The sequence below is a fragment of the Haemorhous mexicanus genome, chromosome 7 (genome assembly GCF_027477595.1).
Source record: "Haemorhous mexicanus isolate bHaeMex1 chromosome 7, bHaeMex1.pri, whole genome shotgun sequence".
NCBI classification, from domain to species: Eukaryota; Metazoa; Chordata; class Aves; order Passeriformes; family Fringillidae; genus Haemorhous; species Haemorhous mexicanus.
In genome coordinates this window covers 21,302,261-21,329,049 of record NC_082347.1, presented here as the reverse complement: position 1 = coordinate 21,329,049, position 26,789 = coordinate 21,302,261, and the positions used below count along the sequence as shown (strand labels likewise).

At 41.7% G+C, this 26,789-nt stretch overlaps 1 protein-coding gene and 1 long non-coding RNA gene across 2 annotated transcripts in view; one reads left to right on the top strand and one right to left on the bottom strand.

Moving 5' to 3' along the window:
- Positions 1 to 1,070: 1,070 nt before the first annotated feature.
- LOC132329830 (dual specificity protein phosphatase 13-like) overlaps positions 1,071 to 26,789 on the bottom strand; it is a 38,338-nt gene continuing 12,619 nt past the window's right edge. The window contains exons 2-4 of the mRNA XM_059851326.1: positions 10,078 to 10,266; positions 9,159 to 9,379; positions 1,071 to 1,500 (exon numbers count right to left, since the gene is read on the bottom strand). Coding sequence (XP_059707309.1) covers positions 1,286 to 1,500; positions 9,159 to 9,379; positions 10,078 to 10,265 — 624 coding nt within the window. The 5' untranslated portion in view covers position 10,266 and the 3' untranslated portion in view covers positions 1,071 to 1,285. The remainder of the gene's footprint in view (positions 1,501 to 9,158; positions 9,380 to 10,077; positions 10,267 to 26,789) is intronic.
- LOC132329831 (uncharacterized) lies at positions 5,309 to 25,543 on the top strand. Its single transcript, XR_009487198.1, has 5 exons — positions 5,309 to 7,278; positions 10,080 to 10,505; positions 22,361 to 22,446; positions 23,921 to 23,988; positions 24,777 to 25,543. It is a non-coding gene; the product is annotated as an uncharacterized LOC132329831 (long non-coding RNA).

Sequence of the window (26,789 nt, the reverse complement as noted above, 5' to 3'; positions counted from 1 at the left end):
CTGCATTATGAGAAAAGCAGCAAAGGTGTGCTATGCTCCGTTAATATTTTTAATGTATGGAGGTAAAAGAAACTTCAGTTCAGAAGAAGTATATGCTTCCCTCTTTCTATTCAACATCCATGGTGCTATAAATACAAACTGCAGGGTACTTTCAGAACTGAGAGCCTTTAAGACTTCTCGAGGGAAAACATCACACCAAATTAATCTGCCGTCAAGTGGAAATTCTATATTGTTTGCATTTGCCAATGTTCTGTATGTGGCTGTAATTGCACTGAAGCAAATATCTGCTTCGAGTTCTTCACAAGATTAAATGTGGCCAATTGGGCGTAAAAGAGTAATTGAAATGCAGAGCTGCTGCTTTGGATTTGTTAGAGGCATTGCTCATTTTTGCTCTGACATGACGACACTAGGTTCTGACTTTCCATTAAAACAGGGAAATCTGGGGAATGTGATTTCAAGCGTCGGGTTGCAAGCTAGGAGGAGGATATTTGTCTGGCACTGTGCTGCCCTGCAGTGTGCCAGTGGGCAGTGTGCCCTGGGCGTGTTCCTTGCTCCATGAGGGCAAGGGCACACCTTCCTCTCTCTGACCAGCAGAGAGGCTGTCGCCAGCTGGGCCCCAGAGTGCAGCGTCTGCTTCAGAGCTCGAGTTGGCTCCTGAGGATTTCATGGTCCTTAAGTTCTGGGTATTTGCCATAGATTTGAAGCAAAATGGACTTGTGAAGATCCAGCAAGAGCCTCTGTGGCTTGTAGTAGAGGGAGCCCATGGTCTGAACTGGATCCTGACTAGTGTTACCACATCAGACCAAAGGACCTTGTCAGCTTGCAAAGCTTGCCCTCTCACCCTAAGCCAGCTGGATGTGAAATGTTAAAGATTTGCTTAAAAGCCTTATGCTTTCCTTTTATTTTACTACTTTAGTCATTTTCCCTCTTGCCAAATAAATGCAATTATAAGCAAGTAAAAAGTATTTTTTCAAGTTGACTGTGCTGAATTTAATTCTACATGAAAACCCAGCTGCTCCCTGTGCCCTGCCCAACAGGTAGTTAAATAAACAGGCCCAGGTGAGCGAAACTGCCAGCTTGAATCCTTCTTTATTCCATTTTTTTTCCAATTAGTGTGCTTATGCAAAAAATACATGCCTGACAGTTCCTGAGAGTTTGCTTATGCTCAGCCTTTCCCCAGAGTTTCTCCATGCGGCTACGGAGCAGTCCTGACAGCATCCTTGCACACCTCAGCGAGGGCAGCATCTCTTGGGCTGGTGCCAGGAGACAAAGCTTCTTCCTGGCACTAGCAGGCCTCTGCTCCTCTGCCTGTGCCCCTTCCTAACTGGAGGTCCAAGTCCCAAAGCTGCTGGAGGAAGCCAGAGCTGGGGCAGATGCCTCTGTGGGGGCGCACAGTCTGAATGGCGGTGGTGAGGGACATACCTTCACAGATCATTGAGAAAGCGAGGACAAGAGTTGCAGACTGACAGATTCCCATGGCACAGTGAATCAGTACTTTGCCTAGAAAAAGGAGAGAGATTTGTAATTATGCCAGCAAGCCTCAGGGTGGGCATTATTGTGCTGGAGCAGAGATGGAAGCTGGAATTGGGGATGGGCAAGCAGGAGTGTAGAGCCCTGCAGAGCAGCCCTGGTGCAGTTCCCCTGGTTGGGGAACATGGGGTTCTTACTGGCTGGGGACAGAAAATTTGTAATTTTGTTCCAGGATCCATGGTCGTTTGTTTGATCTTAGCTGCCAGCCTGACAGCACACCCTTATCCCTCGTGCCCAGCCTGCCATCCGTTGTGTCCCTGCTTGCTTATGTGTGGTTTTGGGAGTGATGTACTTGCTGGCAAAGTTTCAAGAGTTCACGCTTGATGGCCATGCCGTGGGAAGTAGCCTTGGCAGGTTACTTACTGCTAGAGGGCTTGGAAACTTGGGATTTCAGAAGTGCAATGCTCAGAATTGCTCACTGCTGTTACAGCAACACTCCTGGTTTTCCACCAATTCTTCTTTCTGCTTCATGCTTTCTGAGGGTGCTGACTGCTGCCCAGGCTTTTTTGGAAGTGTGTGAAGAAAATGGGCATTATCATTAAGAACACCTGTTTGTATATGGCATTTGCACCAGCTCACTTATGGATTTTTATTTCCATAGCCTACCCCATACTAATGACTGTCCTTCCCTAATGCCTCTATTTTCCTCTGTTTATTAAGTGACCAGTAGGAAGACAATTTATGAATTGTTTTTAGTTTTCCAGAGATTTCAAGGTGTGCATCTTCATTAGGAGTTATTAAGAGTAATGTGATGAGTCCTTCTGCTGTTGCTGTAAGTGAGCCTCAGGGAACACCTTCCAGGGATCCAGCAGGGTAACTCTCTCCTTCCCTCTGCTCTGCTTTTTGTTTTCCTGCTGTGCTCGTGAATGGAAGCAGCCTAAGAAGCTCAATTCTGTATTGCAACTGCCTCCTAATGTGTGACTTTGACCCATTGAAGGAGATGAATATTTTTTTAAATGGTCTTATTTGAAATTAAAGAAAGTTTTTTAATTAGAGGAAAATTTTACTCTCAGATGGAAGAATTCCAGTTTGTGGTTCTTCCCCTCCAGATATAAACATAGAGCTCATTCTGAAACCTGAAAATTTGCATCCTGTAAATATTGTAAAATGCTTCAACTTTCACAAAAATGGTAAGATAAGTGAGAAATTTTTAACTGAGAATGAAACTCACTTGTTGTATATTTGTTCTACTCAATTATAACCATGCCTGAACATTTTCAAGCTCACTTGTCCTTTGCTACAATCAGATCTATTTTTCTCACAGAGACTGTGGCCCAGAAACTCAGCATTAGTAGAGTAACAAGTGATTAGAAGTAGATATGAACTTTCTGACTACCAAATGGACAACCTCCCATTAAGGCAGCTGAAGAAAATGTCTTTTTAGCATGGAAATTTCTGAACAGTTCTTCACTGGAAATCTTCACAAGTTTGAAACAAAGTATTTCCTACTTTTTAAAATATTTTTTTTAACTGTCACATATGTGGTCTCTTCTTGGTTCATTGCATAGCTGTACAAAATGCAATTTAGTGGCAGTACAGTTTATATCCAGAAAAGATGAAAAATCAGCAACGACAATCCCAGGTTACTTTTTTCCTCTGAATATGAAATCGACTATCTCAGATGCTGCTTCTCTGCAAAATGTAAGGAGGGGTAGAAAGAACAGACAGCTTTTCAGGGCGAGCTCCTCGTTTTGTTTGTGCTTACAGCATGTTAATCTCTCTATTACTAGGGAGCAAGACAAAAATATCCTTGTTGGATGATGAGCCTAGATCCAGACAAAACCCTCAGACTGACTGCCCCATCCCCCTAGGTGTTAATTCTGGGTACTTTGTGCACAGCTTTTAATCTTAAATCCCATTTTGTTTATGACAGAGTATTTATTTAGCAACTATTCTAGTTCTGACTAATGATGATGGCACAGCCACATGCTCAGAGAGGGTGAGCATGTGTTGTGAAAACCTGCTCCAGCCAGCAGGTTGAGAGAAGTGTTGAATTCCACAATGTATGTGACACAGCCACCTCTCATTATCCTGGCATGAGAAATCCGAGCACTGGTCTAAAGATAGACATGTCTTTAGTACAAATAAAGGGACAAATATAGTCTCCAAGGAAGTGGCAAAAACAGCTCTGGTGACAGCAGACTTAGACCAGGCATCAAAACCTTTGGGGAAAGGAAGAGGTTTTCCAATGTAAGGCCAGTTTTGCAGAATTTCTATTGCTGTTTTCTCATCCAGATACAGTTTCATAGAATTTACTGAGATATTGATGCCCTTATTCAAGTTAAATTGCATCTATCTGTCAATTCATTAACTTCATATAAATTCTTGGAAGTAAAGTCCTGCTTTTTATGGGCATATGGAGAAATGTTTTGCACCCCAGCTAAAAGATAATGCTAATTTGAATTTCCATCAGACTTCTTATTCAATGTGCTGCACTTCCATTAGCCTTCCCACCACCCTTGTAGAGTATGTATGTCATATTATCTTCCCCAGAGGAGGTACTTGGGATCCAAATAACCCTGGTCTGAGATTTTCAGAGGAGCATAAAGGAATCAGGAGCACAATTTCACTTTGAAAAATACTGCAAATAGGGCTAGGCCAAAAGATTTTTGAAAAGTCTTTGCTTCAGTAGTTTGCAGGAGGCCTAACTGCAATGTGTTGGCAGGAATGGGAAATCCAGACATTCACCCAAAATGTGCACCCCGAATAACAGAAGCCAAGAAACAAAATGCTCTTAAAATTTTTCTTGGAATCAGAACCACTCTCTTTTTCTTTTCTTTTCTTTTTTTTTTTTTTTTGGTTGTTTTATTTTGTCTTTGTCTGAAAACTTCTGAGCAACCAGCTCTCCAACTAAAAGAATAAGAATTTATGGGTTGAACTGCATCATAAGGGAGAAAAACAAACAGGAAAAAAACCAGAAAGAACTGGCCTTGATGTTAGATTTGATTTTGCATCACTATGTATTTTGAAATTAAATCTAAATTTGTGCATAAACTGGATGGGGGACAGGAGGCTTGATGTTCTGAATCTAATTTTTGTAAAACTGTTTGAGTCCTTCCCCCCCACCTATATGAAGACTTCTGCCTTTGAAAATGCTCTGCCCCACCAGCAGTCTTGAACTGAAGATCAAACTAAGCACAGGTATAAATGCTGCTATTAAATATTGCCTGTTGTGTTTTTGTTGGAGGCACAGAAAGCAGAACAAATGCCAGGCTCCTGCTTGTACAGGCTGGCTCTCTATTGTTTTGCGTCTGTGTCTGAGAGAAGACTGTGTCCAAAAAGAATACACTGAATTTTCTTCCCTGTTTCTCTGGCTTATCTGCACTTCAGAAGAGTTCTCTTCTATCAGCAAAGAGCTTTAGAAGGTGTCTCAGTAAAAACCTGGACAAGCCCCAAGTACTGACCTTGGTCCTAATCTGCCTGGTTCTCTAATCACTTGTTCCCATGAGGATGTAGGTGTATTATCTCTTTTACAAGTGCAATATGTATTCCAACATTGTTAACCTCTGTGCACAGTGAAACAAGGGCTATGATAAATGCTGGTACACTGACAATAAAATGACTTGTTTGTTGCAGATAAATCAGTCATGTGAAATGATTTAATTAATGTAAAATTGCTCTAATGAAAGCAGATTTGAATTTACTGTGCGAGTATTTTTAGCAAACAAATTGAATGTTAAACTTGAGTAAGGAAACAAAAGCTGTGTTGCTATTTGGTTCTGTTTACAGGGTCAGACCCTCGTCTCTTAGCAGTGGCTGCAAATGGGTGAAGTGACACTCTGAACCCCTGGTGGCATCCTGCATGTGACCAGCGCCTGAAGCACGTCTGCTCCGTGGGCTGACTGCGGTGGGCGATTGTGGCCGTTCCATCAGCCCCTGGTGGGATGCAGCTGAGAGGGCCCAGCCCTCAGGCTGGGATTCCTGGGTGGCTGCTGGAGCACAGCCATGGAGAGCAGCACTCACAGAGCTCCCCTGCTGTGTGGTAGGCAAGGAGGTTATAACCACATCTCCTGCGCCACAGAATCCGTGCCATGAGCTGTCATCTTCCAACTCTGTCTTCCCCACCCCCATCTGATTTAACATACAGTGCAAAAAGAGGCTGGACTGGTCCCACATTAGGGGACCATGTTGCAACCTCCTCTCCGAGCATGAAACAGGATCCCTTAGGAATAATGGGATTAACTGAGGAGAAGAAGGGCCACTTAGCTTCTGGCATTATTAAATCTTGCAATTCTTTTTTGAAATTTTGCACCACACATCTCAAGCTACTTTTTGCAGAGACAGACAATAACTGTCATCTGTCTGGGATTTGTGCAGAACAATAATACTTGGTTTTTAACAGCGGATTATGGATATTCTATCCAGCTCATGCCTGCTGTAACTCTACTAACATCAAAGGGTTTGCACTAGGGATAAAGTTTGCACATTCAACTTTGTTGGCCAAATTCAAGTTAGGAAATTCAATGTTGTTGAACAAGATCAGTCATTAAAACACATAATAACTTATTGTCCTTTTGCTAATCATCATTAAATGAGCTAAATGTCCTAAACTAGCCCTTGCTTTCTTGCAGGATGGATTCAATTTGGCTTAAGATGAGGCTCCAGATCTGTCACCCATAGTCAATGTTCCCGCTGCCCTCATTCCATTGGATCCAGCTGAAGTATTCTGCTCAGCAGGAGAGCTCAGCTGGGCTAATGGGCCCTAGGGGCTTGTTCTACTATTTTCTCATCTCCTGTTAGGTTTTAGCCAGGTGCAGAATCCACTGCCTATTTCCTGATTATCCCAGTATCTGTTTTGTCACAGCTGAAAATAGCAAGAAGCCTACAGAGAGCTTTAAATAGTGGCAAGTCAGAGCAGGTAAGAGCTGTCATCTGCTGCAGAGTGGGAGGAGGTCAGACTGATGTATGTAATGCACCTACAGTGAAGTCAAGCAAGAAGACCCTTTTCTCCAAAGTTAAGCAGCTTTCATAACTCCCACCAACAAGAAGGTGGCTAGGAGAGCCTAGCTTTTCATTTGCTCTATTGAAGTGGAGGAAGGTAAATTACTTTGAGAGATTCTGCCATTTCAAGATTTTAATGGGTGGTTTTAACCTGCCTGTTTTAAACATGTTCAGAGGTCAATAAAAGGCAAAGCTCTCTACTTTGAATCTTTCTCTAAGTACAGCCTTAGTTTAATAGTTTTCATGACATGCTTTCATCAAGTTCTCTTTCCCTTCTCCTTCTGTTAGACTTCACAAAACCCTGATGATTTACTTTAGGTTTAGCTGCACTCCAGAGAAATGCAAATTTGCCATTCAAAGGGTCAAGATTGATATTCAAGGTGTTGTCCTTTGAGCTTGAGCATGAGGGAGGCTAGTACTTTCCCAACTCCATGTTTTTCCTTGTAAGAAAGGGGACAGATTGTGCATCTGTTCCCTCTTGTCTGAACCTTCACAAACAGCTCTGTTACAAGGGCAAAGAAACTGCTGGGCTGTTCTGAAGGAAAGGCAGTCAAGGAAGTAGGGATCATAAAACAATTCTAATGTGGCATGGCTGCAATAGTAGTGCACACATTGTCTAATTCCTGCAACAAACACTATGAAGGAAGTCAGAGTGCAATGCAGCCACTGACCACTGAGACAGGAACAGCTTCCACGTAGGAGGAAGTCTCTGCTTCCTTTTGCTAACACTCTGGCACCTGAGTTTTAAGAAACTGCCTTAAAAGCAAACTCCTTACATCATCAAAGATAATATTCTGTTCAGCTAAGGTAGGAATCTGGAATAAATCTGTTTATGCTGTTTTCTGGACTTGTGGTGTAAAGCATAAGATTTCTTTTTCAAGCATGATGGAAATTACAGTTCTTATCTAATTCTAATGAGTACTTGATTCTTAGTTTTAAATACATTTGTGCCTCATACAGTCTTAACTTTGACTTGTCCTCTTAGGTAAAAAGGATAATATATTTATGTTAAAGAAAAAATTATGTTGAATTTGCTTGTAACAGCTAAGTAGCAGTCTTAAATGACTTCTTAACCTAGCAGTAGTACCTTGTTACACCCTGTATTTAATATGGATAGGCCCCTTATCACCTGGTATGTTTTGTTTGTTGTTCAATTTCACTGCTTATAATAAACACCACTTTTTTTCTTCTTCTAAATGATGTGAATAACAATCCCGTCCCTGTCTCATCCCTGCACAGGTCATGGGTATTTAGCTGCTAAATTTCTGTACCTCAGGAAATTATGCTTCCAGAACATCTTGTTTATGTATTTTCTAAACTGTTGCTCTTTCCTCAAAATGATGAATGTCAGCAACAGCTGGACAGTGCATGATTAAATTTCACCTTGTCTCCATTCCCAGAACTCTACTTCCATATGGAGTTCAGTAAAGCAATACTTAAAGCATGGGAGCTGGGATAAATATGCCTTGAGCTGTAACTTGTTCTGCATTCATAACTTAGTATTTTGGCATGCATTTTGCAAAGCACTAGTTTTGTTTGCTATTGTGGCTTCTACAATTCATCTGCTGTTTTCTGTCTTTTGTTGATCGATTTGGAATTTCGCTATTACACATACATGAACAGATTTTGGATCTTACCTTTCTCTGGAGCACTGCCAATAATGACTTCAATTGCAAATAGCGTATGCTGTAATAAAAATGGGTGAAAATCCAAATTCCCCAAATGCAGCCCGAAGTTGCACAAGGGCAAATATTTTCCTGCAGAACAGAACAAGCCCTCTAAAGAGCAGGAAATGCGCAGGTACCTAGCATGAAGGTACACTGTTTGCAGTTACTGTGACTCCCCTTCCTGGCTAGTAGGATGTGGATCATATCTACCAATGCATACAATTAAGCTGGGTAGTTAGTACTTTAGGAACCTGATTGCAATTGAAGCTCACCATGATGCAAGCAAAATGGTTTGCTGAGTATACAACTGTTCTCTTATTAAATAACTTACTTTTGAGTAGTATCTGTACAGTTTTGTGGCACAGTGATGACTTCCTTTTGTGAAGGCTTGACCTTAGTAGTAATGATCTCCCATTGGGCCCAAGCCTCTGGTGTTGCACCTGGCACGTTTTCAGTGAATCTGAGGATTCTGTGGGTTGTCTTCCTATTTAAAAGTTATACTTTTTCTAGAAACAGCATGACATTATTCCAGACTGGTGATGTTGCTTGATCTCCCTTCTATAGAACTGCTTTCTTGCAAGTTCTTCCCTATTCTGTTTGTAGGATTTGCACAGACCGTAGCATTACAGTTGAATCTTCTTACTCAAATATGACACTTGCCCTTGTCTTTTATTTTAAATCCCATCACTAATTTGAAAATATCAAATAATGTGCCTCTTCCCAGGTCAGTGTGTCCCTGTAGGTAATGAAGGATACTTGCTATTTTGTCTTTTGCTGATGAATAACACTAGGCATAGGGAGAACCCCTTTAAAAGCCTGTTTAGTGCATCCTTCCCTGTTTCAGTGAAACAGAAGAACTACCACTAGGAGTTCAGGAGGCAGGTAGAATACTGCTTTGTTTTGGTATCTCCATTCCTACCCACATGCAGGTGAGTTGGTCTACGTTAAATAATATTTAATAACTTTCCCTGCTTGTCTACTGTGCAGAAAATATGCAGCCTGCACAGATGGTCTAGTTACCTCTTGGGGAATTCAGTGCTTCTCTGATGTACTGAGCAACTGGATAGAAGTGAATGCTGAGATCAAAGTTTGGTTTGTCCTCTGCTTCTACTCTGTAGTAATCCACAGGCAAGTCATTGTAGAACTTGGGCCCAATGTTGATGCGAAACCTCCCGGCAGCGGCGTTCACAACCTGGGAGATGCCCAAGCGGCTCAGCTGGGCCTTGTCACGAGCAATGTACCTGGAAGAAAGATGGGGGATTATATTTGCCTGCTGCATTGCAACACAGGGAAGAACGTGCTGCTGATGGGGCGTTTGTTACAACTGCAGGAAGTGGTAGTGGCTATTTTTTTTGACAGGTTGATCAGGTTCAAAGTGTTCATCAGGATGCTTTAAGACAGAAGTGACTTGTTAAGAAACTAACTCTTAGATTTCCCTCCGTTTTTTCCCAAACATATGTTTAGATGGTTCTCAACTGATGAAAGGTGGTGGTGGAGACGTTTCTGCACCAGCTAAGGGTTTTCTGATTTCAAAGACCTTCTCCCCAAGTCACCTCTGCTGAGTATTCACGTGTTCAGAGATCTGATGCCATTTGGCAAAGTGAGGAGAAAATGAGCTGGATCCTGTTTTACCCAGGATAAAACAGGCACTTCTGGCATGACTGCCTGAAGTAGCAATGCCACAGCTCCAGTGGGCTGTTGCAGTGTGTCACTCCTGCACTAATGCAGGAGGAGAAACCAGGAGGCGGGGGATATTGTTTTTAGCCAGTTAAGAGGCATTTTCTCAATGCTACAGCATCCTGTGCACAGTTCAATCTTGTTCAACAGTTAGATCTGTTGTGAAAGGTCCCAGATTACTGCCTAGCTCTCTGTTTTTAAATAAAGAGTGGAAGATTTGGGGGAAGAGTTGCAATAACCTTCAGCCCTTCCTGTCTCTTACAGGTCTCCCACATAAAGGTTTGGCCAGACTTCATCCACGTGCCCTGTGGGCTGTGTGCATGTGCAGAGCAGGCGCCGCAGCTCCTCCAGGGATGGTGTCCCGGTGCTGCTCCCACTGTCGGGCATCCAGCTTGAGGCACTTCTTATCCTAGGCCATAAGTCCTGGCTGCACAAGGTGTCCCAGGCCATCCTGAAAGGGGAGAGAAGATACTCACCACCAGCCAGAGATATTTCTGACAGGTTCCTTTCTTCCTCTTACCTTGTCAAAAAGTTGATTAAAACGTCATTATATTTTTAAAGATTATTTTCTTCATAGGAAATGGGGAAGTTCCTAATATTGTCTGGAATTCTAAATGCTATTATTAGCACAGAGAAAAAGCCCAGCCCTTGATATGCCAGCACAAGGCTTCTGCTTTCACATGGAAAGAGGTAATGCTATGGAAAATGTCTTGTTTAAATACATCTACTCAAAGGGCATAGAAACAAAGAATTAACATGGTATGCTGAGGTTTTCCTTTAACCAGGTAACTAGGGCTTTCTTATATATACTTAATCTGATCTGTCTTCTGATTTGCTCAACAAACTGATCTGGACTGAGTAGAATCAGTCATGCAAAATCTTATTCACTGGTTAGCTATTAATTGCCAACTTCAATGGGGAAAACTCTGTAAGGAGTAGTTTGGTTCTTTCCAATGGTATTTACTGGCCATACTGGTTGTCCTCATGAGAAATGTTCATGTTAGAAAAATCTGGATGAGTTACAGTGATTCCAGCTGAGCATTTATATGAGCATTGACTAATTTTTTTTAGTAAGTTGTTTTAATTTGCATTCCTCTCCTCTCTGCTCCCTCCAAGAACTATCCCATTTCTAATCTTGAAGCAAGTACTTCAGTTACAAGGAGAAACCCTTTTTTTTCAGGCATCACTTTATCTTTGGAATTACTCTGTTTCCATATGGTACATTTCTTTTGAAATAGTGGTTCCTCTACAGTGTTAGCTGTAGATTTGAACCGTTGGGTGGATTTTTTTAAGAGGGTAATAGAAATTACATTTTTCCCAGAGTTCTGTTCTAAGAAAATATTATACTTCTTTTCTTGTATGTGCTAAAAATGACCCAAATATCTGCATTACAGAGATAGTAGGAAGTCTGTCAACTCATGAGCCTTAGAACAGAAGCACCTGTCTAGGACATGGATGAAGCTGTGGCCAGTGAGTCAAAGTCTTGCTCTGGCACTGCCTGAAGCATGTCTTGTACATAAATGTTTTGAAGTGTGGCTTGGGGTAAAATAGTCCAGGACAGCAAACCTGAAATCTTGTATCTTTCTGCTGAATATATCTATTGTTAACAAATAGGTTGTATTTAAGTTCAAGCACCTTCACTGACCATTTCTTTTCAAACACCAATTGTGGTGAAATGTTCTCTTAGTTTCCCATCCAGATATTTTTTCTAGCCCTAAGTTTACATTTTGATGTAATTTTATTTTGCATGCACAAAGACCAAGCAAGAGGATCTGAAGGCTAGCCTGCTGAGGGAGCTCATTGCACCTTCATATTAATACAGTGCCTTGCTGAAGGGCAAATGGAGCAACTAATTCCCACAGAAATACCCATAGAAAAGAAGGAGGGAAGTGTCAGGCCACAGAATGGCCCCTACATGTGCATGGGGTGATCTGCCTTGCCACTCAGTTGCCAAGAGGAGCCCCCTATCATTTCAGTACACCTTCTCCTGCCCCCTTATGGCAGCTCTGGCTTCTTGGATACAGTAAGCTTTCACCAAGTGATGTTCCCAGAATGGCATTGTATTGTTACAAGAGCATTACAAAGAGCTCCACTGCGGAATGTGCTCCCCTCCCAAGTGTGCATATCTCCTCCAGTGTCAGCTTTTACTGTGAAAACAAAAGCAGATGTTCTTGCCCATTTTGGATGGCTTTATGCAAGAGGAGGCATGGAGGAATTCCCTACTGGAACATGCATTTGCCATTGATTTTGATCACTGCATTGACACTGGCCACCCCAGTGTCCCCTGTGCCAGCTCTGCCTGGCTCCTGCTGGTGATCTTGAACACCTCTCTGATCCCACACAGGAGATCTGCAGCAGAAATGGGACTTGGATTTCCTGTGCCCTGACCACAGGGCCATCTGCCAGTTCATTAAGTATTTTCAAGAATAACAACCTTCTCCAATCCTTCCCACCTCATAATATCTGCAGCAAATGTTCCCCTTTTTTGGTGTACCTAATTCCTTGCAGTGTTTCTAATGGCCACTCCAGGGCACTTGTCACTCCCTGTAAAATTGCTTTAAACTGTTTTGTTTTTTTCTTATTCAGTACTGCCTGTTATCCTTTTCTCTTGCCCTCTTCACTGTATAAATACTTTAATTTTCCTATTACCTCAGAGGACTGAAGGCTGCTGTCAGCCTTGCTTTCCTAAGCCTCACAGGAGCTGGGCAGATAACTGTGACATATAGTGCACCTAAGGAAAAGGGCTCCTTCAAAGACTGTTTTGTTTTGTTTCTAAAAGGGAGCATAACTTATTTCATAACTTTTAACTTATTTCATTTTCATTCTGGTCACATTTTTTTTAACTGGAGAATAGCATCAGTTTGCGTGAACTCTACATCCAATAAAAAGGAAGGACTAGAGTTCAAATTTCAAATGTGAAATAACTGTAACTAACAGGCTGCAAATGATTCAAAACCAGGGAGGCCTCAGTAGGACTATTTGACTAATATGGTGAATATTGAATGCACTGAAAAAAGAATAGCTTTACGTAGAAAATTTACAGACAGATTTTCAGAAAAAAAAAATCTTGTTAAAATGACTACTCAGTTCTGGCATCAGTCTATCATCTTAACTCGCTAAATTTATACATGCAAGTTTCATTACTGAAATGCACATGTTTAAGGAAAACAATGCTATGTGCAATGTTTTATAAGGAACGTGGATAGATTAAAAACAGTGAGAAAGGAGAATGATTATTTGTAATAATGTTACTTTAAAAAATATATTTTTAATGATTCTCAGCTCACTTCCTCTATACTGACTTTTTGTGGTGGATCTATTTCTAAGATGTGTGTTGTATGAACAGGCAACACAGTTTTAAAATGATGGTTTCTGGATGATGATACTGGATGATAATGACATGAAACATTCCTGATTTTTGCTCTACTGGAGTTGTGTTATGGTAATTATTCAATTACATAGGAAAAATGTTGCCATTATATTTATATTAATTTTGAATTGGCAGGTACTGCAACTTTAATTGTATCTGTACTATGCAATAGAATTTCCTTAATTACAGCTAGCAGGAGGATTGCAATCAGAGGAGTATTGCAAGCAGGTCACTCTGATGATGCAGAGTAACCCAGAGTATGACACAGGCTGTTTGTGCCACCATCCCTGCCTGCCCCTGTAGCCACCTCCCTGGACTGAAGTGTGTTAGTGGCATTGCTGCAGTTGGGTGATGAGAGCAACCAGGTTAATGGTTCCTTATATATCAACTATCCCAGGAAGAAAGAAAAGTGGTCCTGCGAGAGGTCCCACATAACATCTCCTTCGTGACTAGGATTCCTGTCTGCCCAGTAGGGAATGCCCCTACGGAGCATACACCTTTGGCTGGGTTTCAGTTAACTCAGTGACTACAGCTTTATCTGTAACAGAATTGGTGCTATTCAGTGCCACGCTGGGGCGAGGGCCTTTAGACACTTTAGGTTCCTTTACAGGTGTCTCAATCCTTGGAAATATATGCCACCTTTCATCCAATTTCTCCAATTCCATGATATTTAATTAAATAACAAAATGAAAAGTCATTGTAATTTGACAATTTAACATTACACCTGATACAAGATCACGTTGAGAGGATGGTAGGAAGGCTGAGATGAAACTGCAGAAAATCCTGCAGCATGATACTGTGGTAAGTCAGGAGGAAAAAGCACTCTTGTGTCTAGGATATTTAGTAGACAGCCTTAACAACCTCTGCTTTAACTTGCATTTTCCAATGCTAAGATAAAGGAAGAATCTGTGTATACTAGAAGGATGTTAATGTGCTCATTTCAATCAAGTGTAAAATATTTTAATCATCCCAGGGCCTATGTTGGCTTTTCTGTATGGGTAGAACTTAGCCATTTTCTTATGACATTAGTAAAAATATTTCTGAGTCTTTAAATCCTGAGAACAAAGTAGCCTCCATCCTGTGTTTTCTCAGGCTGCTATGTGCTATAGCCTTGCCATCCCAGTCTGGCTATACTTCGAATACACTGATTTGTGATGGTAAAAGACTAGGCTGAAGCTCAGGGCTTGGCCAAGTAGGTCATGTCAAGTTCATGCCTATCATGTATTCAAAAGCCATAAACATTTCTCAGAAAGCCTATCCCCCGGAAAAGTTCCTCCAAGCTAACCTATGTTTGAGAGAGGTTTTGTGTTGCTACACCGCCACACAAATGACAAGTATTACTGTCATCATTCTTTCTTCCTTAGCGTTTAACCCAATAGTCTCACAGGAGTCATAATTTATCAATTGCTAGGAGCACTATGAGATATAGATGGTATGAATCAAACAGCAATGACTGAGGTAGGGCTGGCTGGACTTGAAAGCTGAGATAGAGGCAGTGTCTAGAGAGGCACAAGGTATTTGAGTAGCCAACTGTTTGTAACAAAATCTCTTCAGCAGCTGGAGGATGTAATCTGAACAGCACTTCCAAATTTAGTGGAGGCTTTCAGACCCATAAGTGTAACCCAGCTATGCATTTAGGGCAATGCACCCACTTGGTGGGATGTGGCAAAATCCATTAGGTAGACTTGCTCTCCACAGCTCACACAAGGCTTATGTTGAGGAACAGACTAAATTTCTGTACTGGACAGCTTTGAGCAGCGCAAGGCAAAAACATTTGACTTTTTTTCCTCTCAGTATTGCATTGGTGAACATTTTCTGTTCTAACTTTAGAGGATTTATGACGCTTCCCCACTGTCAAAGTAAAATTTTCTCTGTGTGCCATCCAGGGAAATCAGCAGCTACATTTTTGGTACAAAGCACAACTCAAATGTAAGGAAGAATTTAATCAACCCATCCTGGTTCTCAAATATGTTGAATTTACCACTGTTTCCACTGATGTTATGGATTGCCAGGCCTCAGAAGCCTCAAAAATGTCTAATTTTTTCATAGCACGTCTGTGGGCCAGGCCGTAGTTCTCAAACCTAATAGTCTTGACTGTTTCAGGATGAACATTAGCATGCAGGCCCCAAGGCAGGGTGGTCTTGGAGGGCTTTTTTTGTGACTGTAGTATAAAATATTCTCTCGTCATCAGCTGGTTAGTACATTTGTATTTACCAACCATGTGTGCAGATCCTGACAGTGGCTAGACAGACTGAGCCATCCTTTGATGTGCAGCAATGTTGTACCAAGTGTGCAAAACCTGGCCACCTGCTGATTTTGCTAACTATTCTGGGTCTTGAAGGTATGTTTATTTTATTCTTTAGCCATGGGAAACCAACCCTATATAGCTACTGCCCTCCCAGCAGCTCTGAGTGGATAAGAGAAGTGAAAAATAAGAGCAGCAAATTAATTTTCCCTGACCCATCCTTTCCTCACAAAATGCAAAACCATGGGTTGCTGTACCTGGTCACATATTTGTAATGTAAGTGGGATCCTAACCATGTTTATGAGTCAGGACAGAGGCATGGACAGAATCTCTGCCAAGAAACCATGGCTGATAGGTAGCACCACCACAAGAATTGCAGAGGTAAGAGGTAGTTTATCCATCCCCAAGCTCTTCTGTGGCTTCTTCACCCTGAAGCTTGGGTATATTTTGTTTCTGAACTGGACTTTTTATTTACTAGTTACAAATTTTACATGCTCTTTAATAGTGTGCATTGTAACTATTTAAAGCTGAGCATTAAACAGGCCCAGACACTGTTAACAATCTGCATGTTACGATATATTCTTTTGTGTAACTGGTTGTTATAGCATCAGCTATTAAGAATTTATTACTGGTGCATTTTAGGTAGTGCTTTACAGTTATTTAATTACAGCCATCCAGTGATCATTACATAAATATGCATTGAAAGCAAGAACCCCAATGTAAGGTGACCCAAAAGGCTTTTACCTGCCAAGACCAGAGTTTGGGCCCTCAGGTGGCAATGATGTCATTGCATATTCAGGGAAACAGAGAGTTTAAGGCTGTACAGGGAACTGTGTTCCTCCCAGCACTAGGTGTTCGTGAAGTCATCAGCTGGAGCAAGAGCACTGTAGAGCTCTGAGGACCTGAACTTGGCTATTGGCAAGTCAGAGCAGGTAAAGCAAAGTTGGTTCCCTTCCAGCCCTAGGCCCAGCAAAGATGTGACTTTTGGCTGTGAGCCCAGCTCAGCTGCAAAACTAGGCCCTCTGGAGTCCATTGGTACCTCTGTGCTCAGCTGCCAACTGCATCCTTACCCCCGTTAACCCAATCTGATCTGGCAGACCAGCAGATACACTTCAAAGGACCCAAAGACAGTAGCTGGTCCAAAATGCATCTCCCACATCTCCATGCTATTTATGACTGCAGCACCATGCCCACATTTGAGAGTCTCTATAGCTCCCAGCCAGGCTACTTCTCCTACTCAAATATTTTTGCTGGTGTCCTCTCCTGCAATGGACTTCAGCCATCAGACTTCACTGTCAGTTCTGACAGTCTCTAACTCCTTACTTCATTCAATACTGACATTTTTCACTACTTCTTACGAAAACAAAAATCCCAAGCTATAGTATTTAGCACACTCAACAGTTCTTAGACATGCTATGAAACACTCTTGATATCACTGTGCTTACACTTGAAGACAAGCATACCTAAAATTTAGTTGTTCTGTGTTAAGGCTGGCTCTTCTTCTGGGCTCAAGAATTGTTACATCACTGTATCTCTCTTACCTCCAGCAATAACATGTTGGGGGTGAAAACTGGTATTCTCTGAATTGGTAAACTCTGTTTTTCCTCCTAAAAACACCCTCAGAAGCTTACTGAAAAGTTGAAGGATGAAGCTTTTCTGAAAGACAGGCTGGCAAGTTGATGCAGGTTGCTCTAAATAAGGAGCAACATGTGCCACTTTTTCTCTTGGAGCTGCCAGTCGGAACCAGCTGGGTTGTCTGGCTGACATTGGTTTTTTGGTACAACTACTCCAAAGTCCTCACCCTTCCTGAACGACATAAATCCTAGCTGCTTTCTCATGGCTTGTAGCAATGCTTTACCAGTATTTGCTGCCTGCACTTGCAGGGAGCGTGTGTTGCTCTCCTTACTGGATGATGTTAGTACAGCATGACCCTGGGGAGACATACAAGCTTGGATTTATTCACAGATGGCCTGAAATGTGCTGAATCTGTTCTCTGATACAGACCTGGTGGCCTGGAGGCTCACCTTTGTGATGTTCTTCAGCCTCACACTGTCGCTGTGTAGGAGACAGAGCCTGTTCCTGCTGCAGCACAAGCTCTGCTCCATTTTCATGGCTGTTTGGGCTGAAATTGCAGCTACCACAGAGTCCAAGTCCCACACTGTTTTGTATACAGTCTGCTGTTTAAGGGGTGTTGATTTGGACAGCACATGTCCAGCTGAACTCAATGTGAGAAAGCCAGGTGGGTTGCTGGGTGTGCTGCATCAAGCTTGCTCAAAGGAGCATGAAGTGTCACTTGGGTGTTGTTTTCAGTCTCTCAGCTATGGTTTCATTCTTCAGATTTACTCCATGTTGCATATTCTTAATCTAGCCTCATCTAATTTTCCCAGGTCACCTGCTAAATGACCTGAAGTCATGTTTCTTTCCTACTTTGGCAAGGTTTAGAGGCCAAGGATTTCCTGTGCTGTGCCTTGCACAAAACCCCAATTGGAATGCAGTCCCTTAGGTCATCATCTTGTGGCCCAAGAGAGTTTAGCAGCCCACATCTGAAGGTGAATGAGGCTGCTGTTAACAATAACTAATATAGCAGTGTCCTCCAGCCCAGAACTGAAAACATCAGGCTTCAGAATTCAAAGAATCCCATTAAAAGTGAATGGTTTCTGCCCCAAGGATCTAACCAAAAGGATGGCACAATGCAAAGCTTTTCTCCCCTGTGACTAGCTCTGGTATGTTCTTCTATCTTAAAAACAATATATTGCTGCCTTTTCTTTTTTTTTTTTTTCTTGTGTCTCTTCTGTTTGAGGGCATTAGAAGTTTCACTGCTCTTTGTTCTTGTCCTGTGGTCTCTACCAGCACCACAAAGACAGCTCTATGCTACCCAACTTAGAGGAGAGAGCAGACATTTATCCCCTACAGTGGCAGGAGGGTTGAGTAACCTGCTAGGAATTAAGATGAGAAACAGCAGGAGGCAGACAGCCAAGATTCTGTGGTGTTTCTTGGGCACTGGAATGCCTTTCATACATATTATTAGTGATCCTGTGAGGAACAGGGCTGCTCCCACTGCACAGGCTCAGATGGTGAAGTTAAGCTTAATGACTTTCCTACATCTCTTCCCAAGTCTGAGCTGGAGGCGGCTGAAGGGCAGAGTACTGCCAAACACTGGTAGTGATAGCTGGACCTGAGTGAAGAGCTGCTCTCAGGTTTAATGTGGGTCAAAAGCCTTTACTCACCACTAGTGAGCAAAAGGCAGCTTAGGAGGTGAGTAACCATCAAGGCTGGACTTCCATGCTCTTGGGGGCAAGGATTTTAGGAATGCTTTGACCAGATATTGACTTCAATACTCAAAAGAAAATTAAGAACACATAAAATCAAACGAAGGACAAGAAACACTTTTATAATGGTGCTCCTGATACCCTTCTTTCTGTGCTTGCTAAGTCTTTTTATTTCAGTTATTTAAAAAAAAATAGTATAATCTCTTATTAAATCCAGGGACATTATGGCTTTAAAGCAACTGTGCTGTCTAATTGTTTCTTTATCTTTCTCACACCCCAGCCTCTCTGATCTAAGACTTGCTAGCAATTTGATAGCCATGGCAAGATGTGGAGAGGTCTGGAAGGTTAATTCCAGTAGCCTGTATTTCACACCAGTGTCTTCTGGCAGAAGGATAAACCACAGACATGTAATTATCTTCTGGTAATGTGTTCTTCTGACTGAGCAACCACAACAGCAGAAGAAATAGATTACATATTCAAAAATACCTAATTTCATACATGAAATGCTGTACAGACCCCAGGAATAATAAGTTTGTAAAGACTTTGCAGACCCAGGAAACACCAAGTTTGCACCTGTAACCTCAAGGAATCCGAAACTTTGCTTAAGACTGGTTATTTAGATGTCAGTGGTCAGGATTCACTATCAGTACAAACCAAGGCTAGAAAAGGAGAAAAACCACCATTTGTGCTTAATATGAGCAAGATTCACATTCACAGGCAGTTGCTTCCACTGTGATGGCTGAGCTGGGACTTCTTCCTAATCAGGATGACCTAAATTTGTTTTACACATTTATTTCATCCAGTTCCTAAAATAAAATGTAAGTGTTTTGTGTAGTATAGACCCCAGTGTGATAGCCTTACTGTCACCGCAGGGCTAGCTTGTACATTGCTTTGTGCTTGTGGCTTCTCAGTTCTTTGGCCTTTTTATCCTTATTTTAGTGGTTTTGATTAGAGTTGCTTGGGCTGTGGAAGGGCTATCAGTGTGCTCCTCTCTGCTCCTCAGCAGTTACTCTGGCTTCTCTGTAGCAGCTTTCTATTACAAGACTGGCTACTGTTCAAGAGTACTCCCCCTGTTCCTAGGGAAAGTGGCTCAGCTCTCTGCTGCACAAAGAGCTGGATAAAACACCTCTGGAAAGCTCGGTGGCATACATGAGCAAATACAGTACTAAATGCTTTTGACAGATTTAGAGAATGACTCAACAAACTAGTTCTCGTTAGAAGAAATAATCTGGCTCTTCTGTGTGATGAACATACCAGCTAACTCAAATCTAAAGCTGGCTTCACATCAGATCAGAAAAAGAAACAGACCCACGCTTCCTGGATACTCAAACTCACATAGTTTGTGGAAAAGCCTGATGTGAAACAAGAGTCTTACTAGAGGTGGAATGCATCCTCAAGAGAAATGCCAGGCTGAAAAAGTCTGGCAAAGTTAAAATTAAAACTTAAAAAATATGAATTTGTATACATGAGTCCGTTTTCCATTGTTGTTTTAGTCTTACACTTACTGAGCTTTGTGGGTCAGAGACTATTTATTCAATGTCCTAGACACTACCAGCCAGGGCAGTATCTTATTCCAGGACAGTCTTAAATTCTCCTGTCTTGTAGGTAACAGACACTAAGGCTGCCTTGGCCTTCAATTAATGTTTTCTCACTGTGCTTACAAAATTTCAACTGAACTGAAAAGTTTAGGAAACCTTTCCTAAATTCTTGATAGAGTTATATCTTTGGGCAGATTCACTGATGTATATTTAAGCAAAGGAATAATATATGGCTGGGATTTCAGACATATCCTTCTACTTTGTTAGTATATTAGAGTTCATTCTTGTTTAGGCTGTGACATTTCAGCACAGCTTTAGTGGGAATTGTGCTGCTTTAAGATAAAGCTGACAGTTCCTTTCAGCCATGAACCTAGCAGTCACAAGACAAGAAGTAACCAATTTCACACAAGTCCAAGCTTTTCCCTTTAGGAACTATTTATGCAAGTTCGTGTCATAAACAACTTAATTTTTCCAAAAATCCCCCCAGGCAGTTTGCTTAAAAGCTCTGTCATTCAAATGTGTAAACAGCTGTATGGCAGAGGAAAATTGGGGTGCCAGAAAAACAGGGTAATTCACTCTCTGATGCCCATACTTTCAAAATCTAGGAGTTAATTATTTAAGCAGATCTTCCATCAGAATTTGCTGATGTAGCAAAGGGTTTAGACTAACCAGGGGGTGAAAGGTCTAAACCATGCCCTTAAGAGTGTCCATTTTGGAGCTACCCATAAGGTCAGTTTTGCAGCAGGAGCTGTACAGCTGCACCTTTTCCTGTGCTGTATGGGGCAGCTGCTGCCCTACCCAAATCACAGTCACAGAAACATGATTTAGTGACAGTTTATCCAGTAAATGTTCATACCACGCATTTCACATATTAAACCATCAAGAATAATACCAATAAGAGATCTGAAACAAGTGAACAACTGTTTCTTTTAGAGGGGTTTACAGCTGCAGATATACCAGAAATATTTCAGAGAGAAACAGGGTCAAATAGCAGTATTTGAGAGGCAGTTAGACATCAACAGGAAATACTCTATATACACCTCCCTGCTCTAGCAATAAACCCTGACTGTTTACTCATAACTATCCTACTTTAGTCAATGGAGTTTTAGCAGGAATGCATGTTTTTTGCTGCTCTAGCCTTTGCTGGTGATATCATTACGCTACCGGCAGTTCCCTTAGCAGAAGCCTTAAAAGGCTGGGACAACCCCCAAACAGGCATAAGTTGAGATTGAAGGGAATTGACTACATGGATCTGTCTTCCTTTACAGTAGGGATTTTGCTAATGACTACTATTTGCTAAGACAGGACATACTGAGTAAATGAATGAACCAGAAGGAAGGAGCGGAAACAGAACAAAACCCCTGATAATATGCATTTACAAAGTTTAACTTATTTTGGGTACTTGGGATAAGTTGAAACACCTCCAAAGTCCCTACTGGCCAGCCACATATCTGTGGGAGCACAGACACTTGCTGATTGAATATGGTGATACTGTATCACTGCATGCCTAAGCATTTCCCTATTGCCAGCCTGTAAAGGTTCCTGTCAGCATCACAGAGGTGTGTGATATTTTAAGAGTGAGAAGGGATCTATGGTCTACTCATCCATCAGTGTAGAGAAGCCCTGATTAGTGTCTTCTTCTACTTCTACAATGTCTGAATAAATTCTTTCACCCTGTAGCTTACACTCCAAAATGCACGTAATATAAAGCACCAAGTTTATTCACCTTCATGGTTTAGCATGAAGTTTGGTGTTCATAAGATGAACATAGACAATAGATTCTTTGAAGTGACGCATTGGTCATAAAAGTGAACCTTTACACTGTTTCCATGCTGACACCTGAAATAAAAGGAAGGAAGGTCTTGGATTGTAAATGCTGTAACTCAATCTGAAAAACAGCTATGTAAACCTAATTGTTTCATTAAATCAGTACAGTAATCCAGTCACTCCGTGATTTCATGATTCAGCAGCCAAGTGAGTCATTAGATAAAGATGTATTGAAAAGGATGGCCAGCTAAATTTGTCATCCATGCATAGATTCTAACTTTAAGAAGCCATCTTTCTAAATGAAGATTTTGTTGTTTTTATGATCAGCTCTAACTTTAATCTTCTCAAATCCTTAGGATGTTACTCCTAAGAATTTTCTTGCAGTTCTCAGAGGAGATGGGGAAGCAGTGAAGGGGGTGGGATCAGGAAAAGTATTGAAAAGGTAAGAGAAGTTTAATTTAGAAAATAATTGCATGTGTCATTGTAAATTGACACTAATTTCAACAAAATAATAAATTAGAGGAACTTAAGAATCCAGCAAAATTATTGATGGCAATTCCAGGTCCTTCACAGTGGTTCTAGCTTCTTAAACTCTGCATCACAAGAAAGCAACTGCTGATATTTCACTGATTAAGGTATAAAAGTTCTAGAGGGTAGTATTAACTGTATTAAGGTATTTGTTATTTAGACTATTAGCTTTTGCAAGAATGGCAATTCTAAGATAGTGTGGCTAAAATTTGGAGACTTCTGAGACTTCCTTCTCCTTGGAAAGGATTTTCCAAGGCTTGTTTTAATGTACATGAACAGTTTGATTAATCAGCAGAAGACTTAGGTCAAACTCAGACCAGACTTAGCAGTGAGTGGCAGAGGAACAGAGAGAGCTTTACCAGTTAATCAGCTGGAAGAATTGCTTGCCTAATCCCAGCCTTGGTCTTTGTAGCATGTGTACAGTTATTGAGGCTGAGTATAAATCATAATTCCATTTCTAATGAAGTGGAATTATGGTTTATAATTAATGAAAAAAATCTTTGTGACTGAAAAAGTAATATGAGCAAATAAACTTGTAAGTGATGTATTTTGCTTAAATTATTTGTAAACTAAGCTACACAAATGATTCTAAGTTTTGCAGTATTTTAATATATGAAGAATAATAAATTATAGTTTGGCTAAGTGGAATGTAAGATTTATAATTACTGATAGTTTATAATGGCTTATTTAATTCAGATTATTCAAGAATGTAGTTAATACATTTCAGGGCCTAATAATAAATCTTGGAAGGATACCTGATGTCAGTTATTCATCTTGCTCCTGCAGAGTTTGAGATGTGAAAGTATGATGCCACCTTACTAAGTTGTACTATATTTCTGACTATTGGTTATGAGCTATATCATATATTTTTCTACGTATAAGAATGACTATAAAACCTTTAAGAATTTGAATTCAACCATTTGGAAGGACTAACCTTGTTAAAGAAAAACTGTGAAGTCTATCTTCATCTGACAGTTGATTTTAGAGGCATAGCAATGAAACAGAACAGAAGAATCCCACCCTGGCACTGAGGAGAACAATAAAAAAGAAGCAGCAGGACAATAGTCAAATAACTTGCTGCTCTGAATTGTTTGAACTTCATCCTTAAACGCTGAGGTTGAAAATGATATATGCAACACATACAGGCAAAATGTTAATAAATTACTGCAGATTATCAGATTTTGCTTTTCTAGTATCTGGAATGAGTCAAGGGGTGACTATGAAGCAATTTTTGTTTTAAAAAAAGGTACATCTGAACACACCTCACCTGTGAAATCTTGATGTTCCTATTCAAATAAGGCAGCTCTAAATTATTTCCACCATTTAGTCTGGATAAACAATACCTGCTTTTCATCACTGAAATGATTAACAATGTCTGTTTATTTCAGTATGAGTATGCACTGAGACAGCTGTATGCCTTGGTCAACCTTTGTGAAGGAGGATACCCCACTGACAGGTAATGAGTTTCCCAGATATGCCCTGTAGTTTTAACTGTGGCTAGAAGAACAAAAGCCAATAGACTGATAAAGCTTAATCCTAAAATCTTCTACTTGTTCTGCTCTTGTTATCATTTTGTCCATAAATCACTCTAAATTTAGAAATGTTTGTTTTGACAAACATAATTATTTGTTCCCTCCCACTCATAATGACCTGTGTCCCCATAACCCTTTAATTTCCTTACTGAGCCTCAGGGGAAATGACAGCCAGTCAGAGGATCCCACTGCACCACACAACATCAAACAAAACAGCATAACTGGTGCAAGGGCGTTGCCCTGTAACTCCTGCATGAGCTTATACTGCAGCCAGGCAGGGAACTGCTGTGTTTTCTGTGCCACCCCCCCAGCTGCTGGCTCAAAACACCACAGCACTGCTGGGTTCTGGTGATGAAAGAGAATATGGTGCTATGTGTGGAGTAGGAAAGCAGGGAAGTAATGGTCCAGGTTGACCCCTGTGGTGGTGCAGTAGAGCCAAGGGCAGCATAGTGTCAGAATTCTATCTCAGGAATTTGTGGTAGAGGTTGAGATCCCAGCTTGAGTCATGCAAGAGAAGTTAAAGGGAGAGAAAAAAGCAGAAGGGTAGGGAATGTGAGGATGGATTGGTAGCTCAAAGAGTGTGCTCATGCAACTCAGGAGGTGAAGAAATGCTGCCCCCACTCCTGGTGGCAGCCCACTGCAGTCAGTTTGGGAAATGGTTTGAGAGTAGAATACCTGAAAAGTTATTCATCATTATTGTTCTTTGTTGCAGAATATGCCTGGCCATGAATTGGGTGTGCCTTGGGTATTGATGGAAACAACAGTCCTGAATGTAACCCTTACTACAAGTGATAACTTCTCATAGCTGTCATAATCCAGACTTTATGTGCATGCAACCTGGAGAGAGTCAGACACTGTACTGGAACTGTGCTGGGAGCTGAGGCACCAGACCATGAGCAGTGCAGCACTTGCCAGTGCTCTCCTCTGCAGCCCCAGCTGATGACAGCCTGCTGCTTTGAGAGAGGCATTTTGGCAAACCACCTGGAGCTTTTAAGATGGATAATTTTTTCACAGCACAATGCTCTTAGGAATCTCTGGATGAACACTACAAGCCACCTATGTGATTGCTAAATCCATCCTAAATCTAAACATTGAGTCATTAATTCTGGAGGGTGTTTTTTAAACTCTTGCTAACTCTTTAAAAAAAAAGTTAATGAATGCCATTACAGTGACTAATTTGCAGACTGGTTGAAGAGTAAAGAAACCAAAGCTTGTTCTTTAAGTTTTAACTCCTTAACAGTTTTAAGAAATTAGTTGCATATGGGAGCTATTTGATGTGGACAGCACAGTTAAATGTTAACAGTAAAAATCTTTGTGAGTAGAAAGCACTGTTTCCCAAAGAAAAACAGAAATATCTAATGCTGTAAATTTAGCACCAATATGCTGTAATTAATTGTGTATACTCACAAACCTGTGGGAAGTCATGGAATACAGGAATTGCCTATGAATAAAAATGAAGTTGACAGTTTCATCCACCCATAGTGCAATAGTGTTGGACATGTTGTGTCTTGAAAATGAAGGAGAGCTAATTAATTCCATGACATGCATTACAAAGTTAATCTGTCCCTTTAAGACTTTCATAAAGCAGGTACTCTCAAAAACACCCACACAAGCAAACCAACAAAACCTGAAACAAACCCCAAAACTCCAGCCTAAAAGCAACAGCAAAGCATGTAAAGCCCCAGATCACACTTGAAGGTTCCAGTCCTTACAGGTGACGCAGTAAAGGACAAGTATGGCAAAATTAGAGGTTGTGAGATGATCCACAAAAGTTTCAGGTTGTCCACAGCTCGCAGCTCCCAAAAGCGGCGGCACCGCTGCGCGCGGCGCGATTCTGTGGCACGGGCGCGTTTCGGCGCGGCGGCGGCGGCGTGGGCAGTGGCAGAGCAGCTGCGGCTCGCATTTTTGCCGTGAGCGGTCGCCCCCGGGCAGCGGCAGAGCCCAGTAAGCGGCGGCGGACCGGCGCGGGCGGCTCCGAGCACCCGCGTGGCGGTCACGTGGCACGGAGGAGCCGGCAGCTGGCGCCCGCCATTTTAAAAAAGCCGCGCGGTTTGTACGCAAGCAGTTCGTCTCTTCCCCGGAGAGGAAGTGGGGGAGGCTGCCCGGATTCTTTCCCGTATTGGCTGTGGACTCAGTGCTTTCAGTTTTGTTTGTACTAGCTGTAAAGAAGGTAGATTGAGTGCTGCAGAAAGCAATTATGGGTGCTAGGTTTTCTGCGACACAGAGAGGCATTTATACCCTAGTTTTAGACACCCTAAGTAGTGGAAACGTTACAGCCTCCAAAGCAGTTTTGAAACGGTTCGTTCGGTGGATTTCTTTACATTTCCCTCAGTTTACCCAGCAGAATGTTGATTCTGTCTCTGCCTGGGACAAAATAGGAAATTTGTTAACAACAAAAGCGGAACAGGCAGATGGGATACTGTCTCAGTTTTTTCCTGTGTTCCTGGTGATTTGGAAAGAAGTCCTAAAGAGGAATTCTACAGGACAGCCAGCACAAATCTCCCCTCCCGCGGCTTCTCCTACCCCTCCTCCCATACCCTCTGCCCCTGAACTGAGAAAGTCAAGCGAGGCTATATCTGGCAATTGCAGGGTAACTGGCACTGCCACTGCTTCCCTGGCCTCCCACCTCTCTCTCCGTACCCTGGCCCTGGCAGTTCTGCCCAGGCTGACAGAGCACCTTCCCTGCACCCCTCTAACCCATCTTCTGTTACCCCGAATTTGCGTT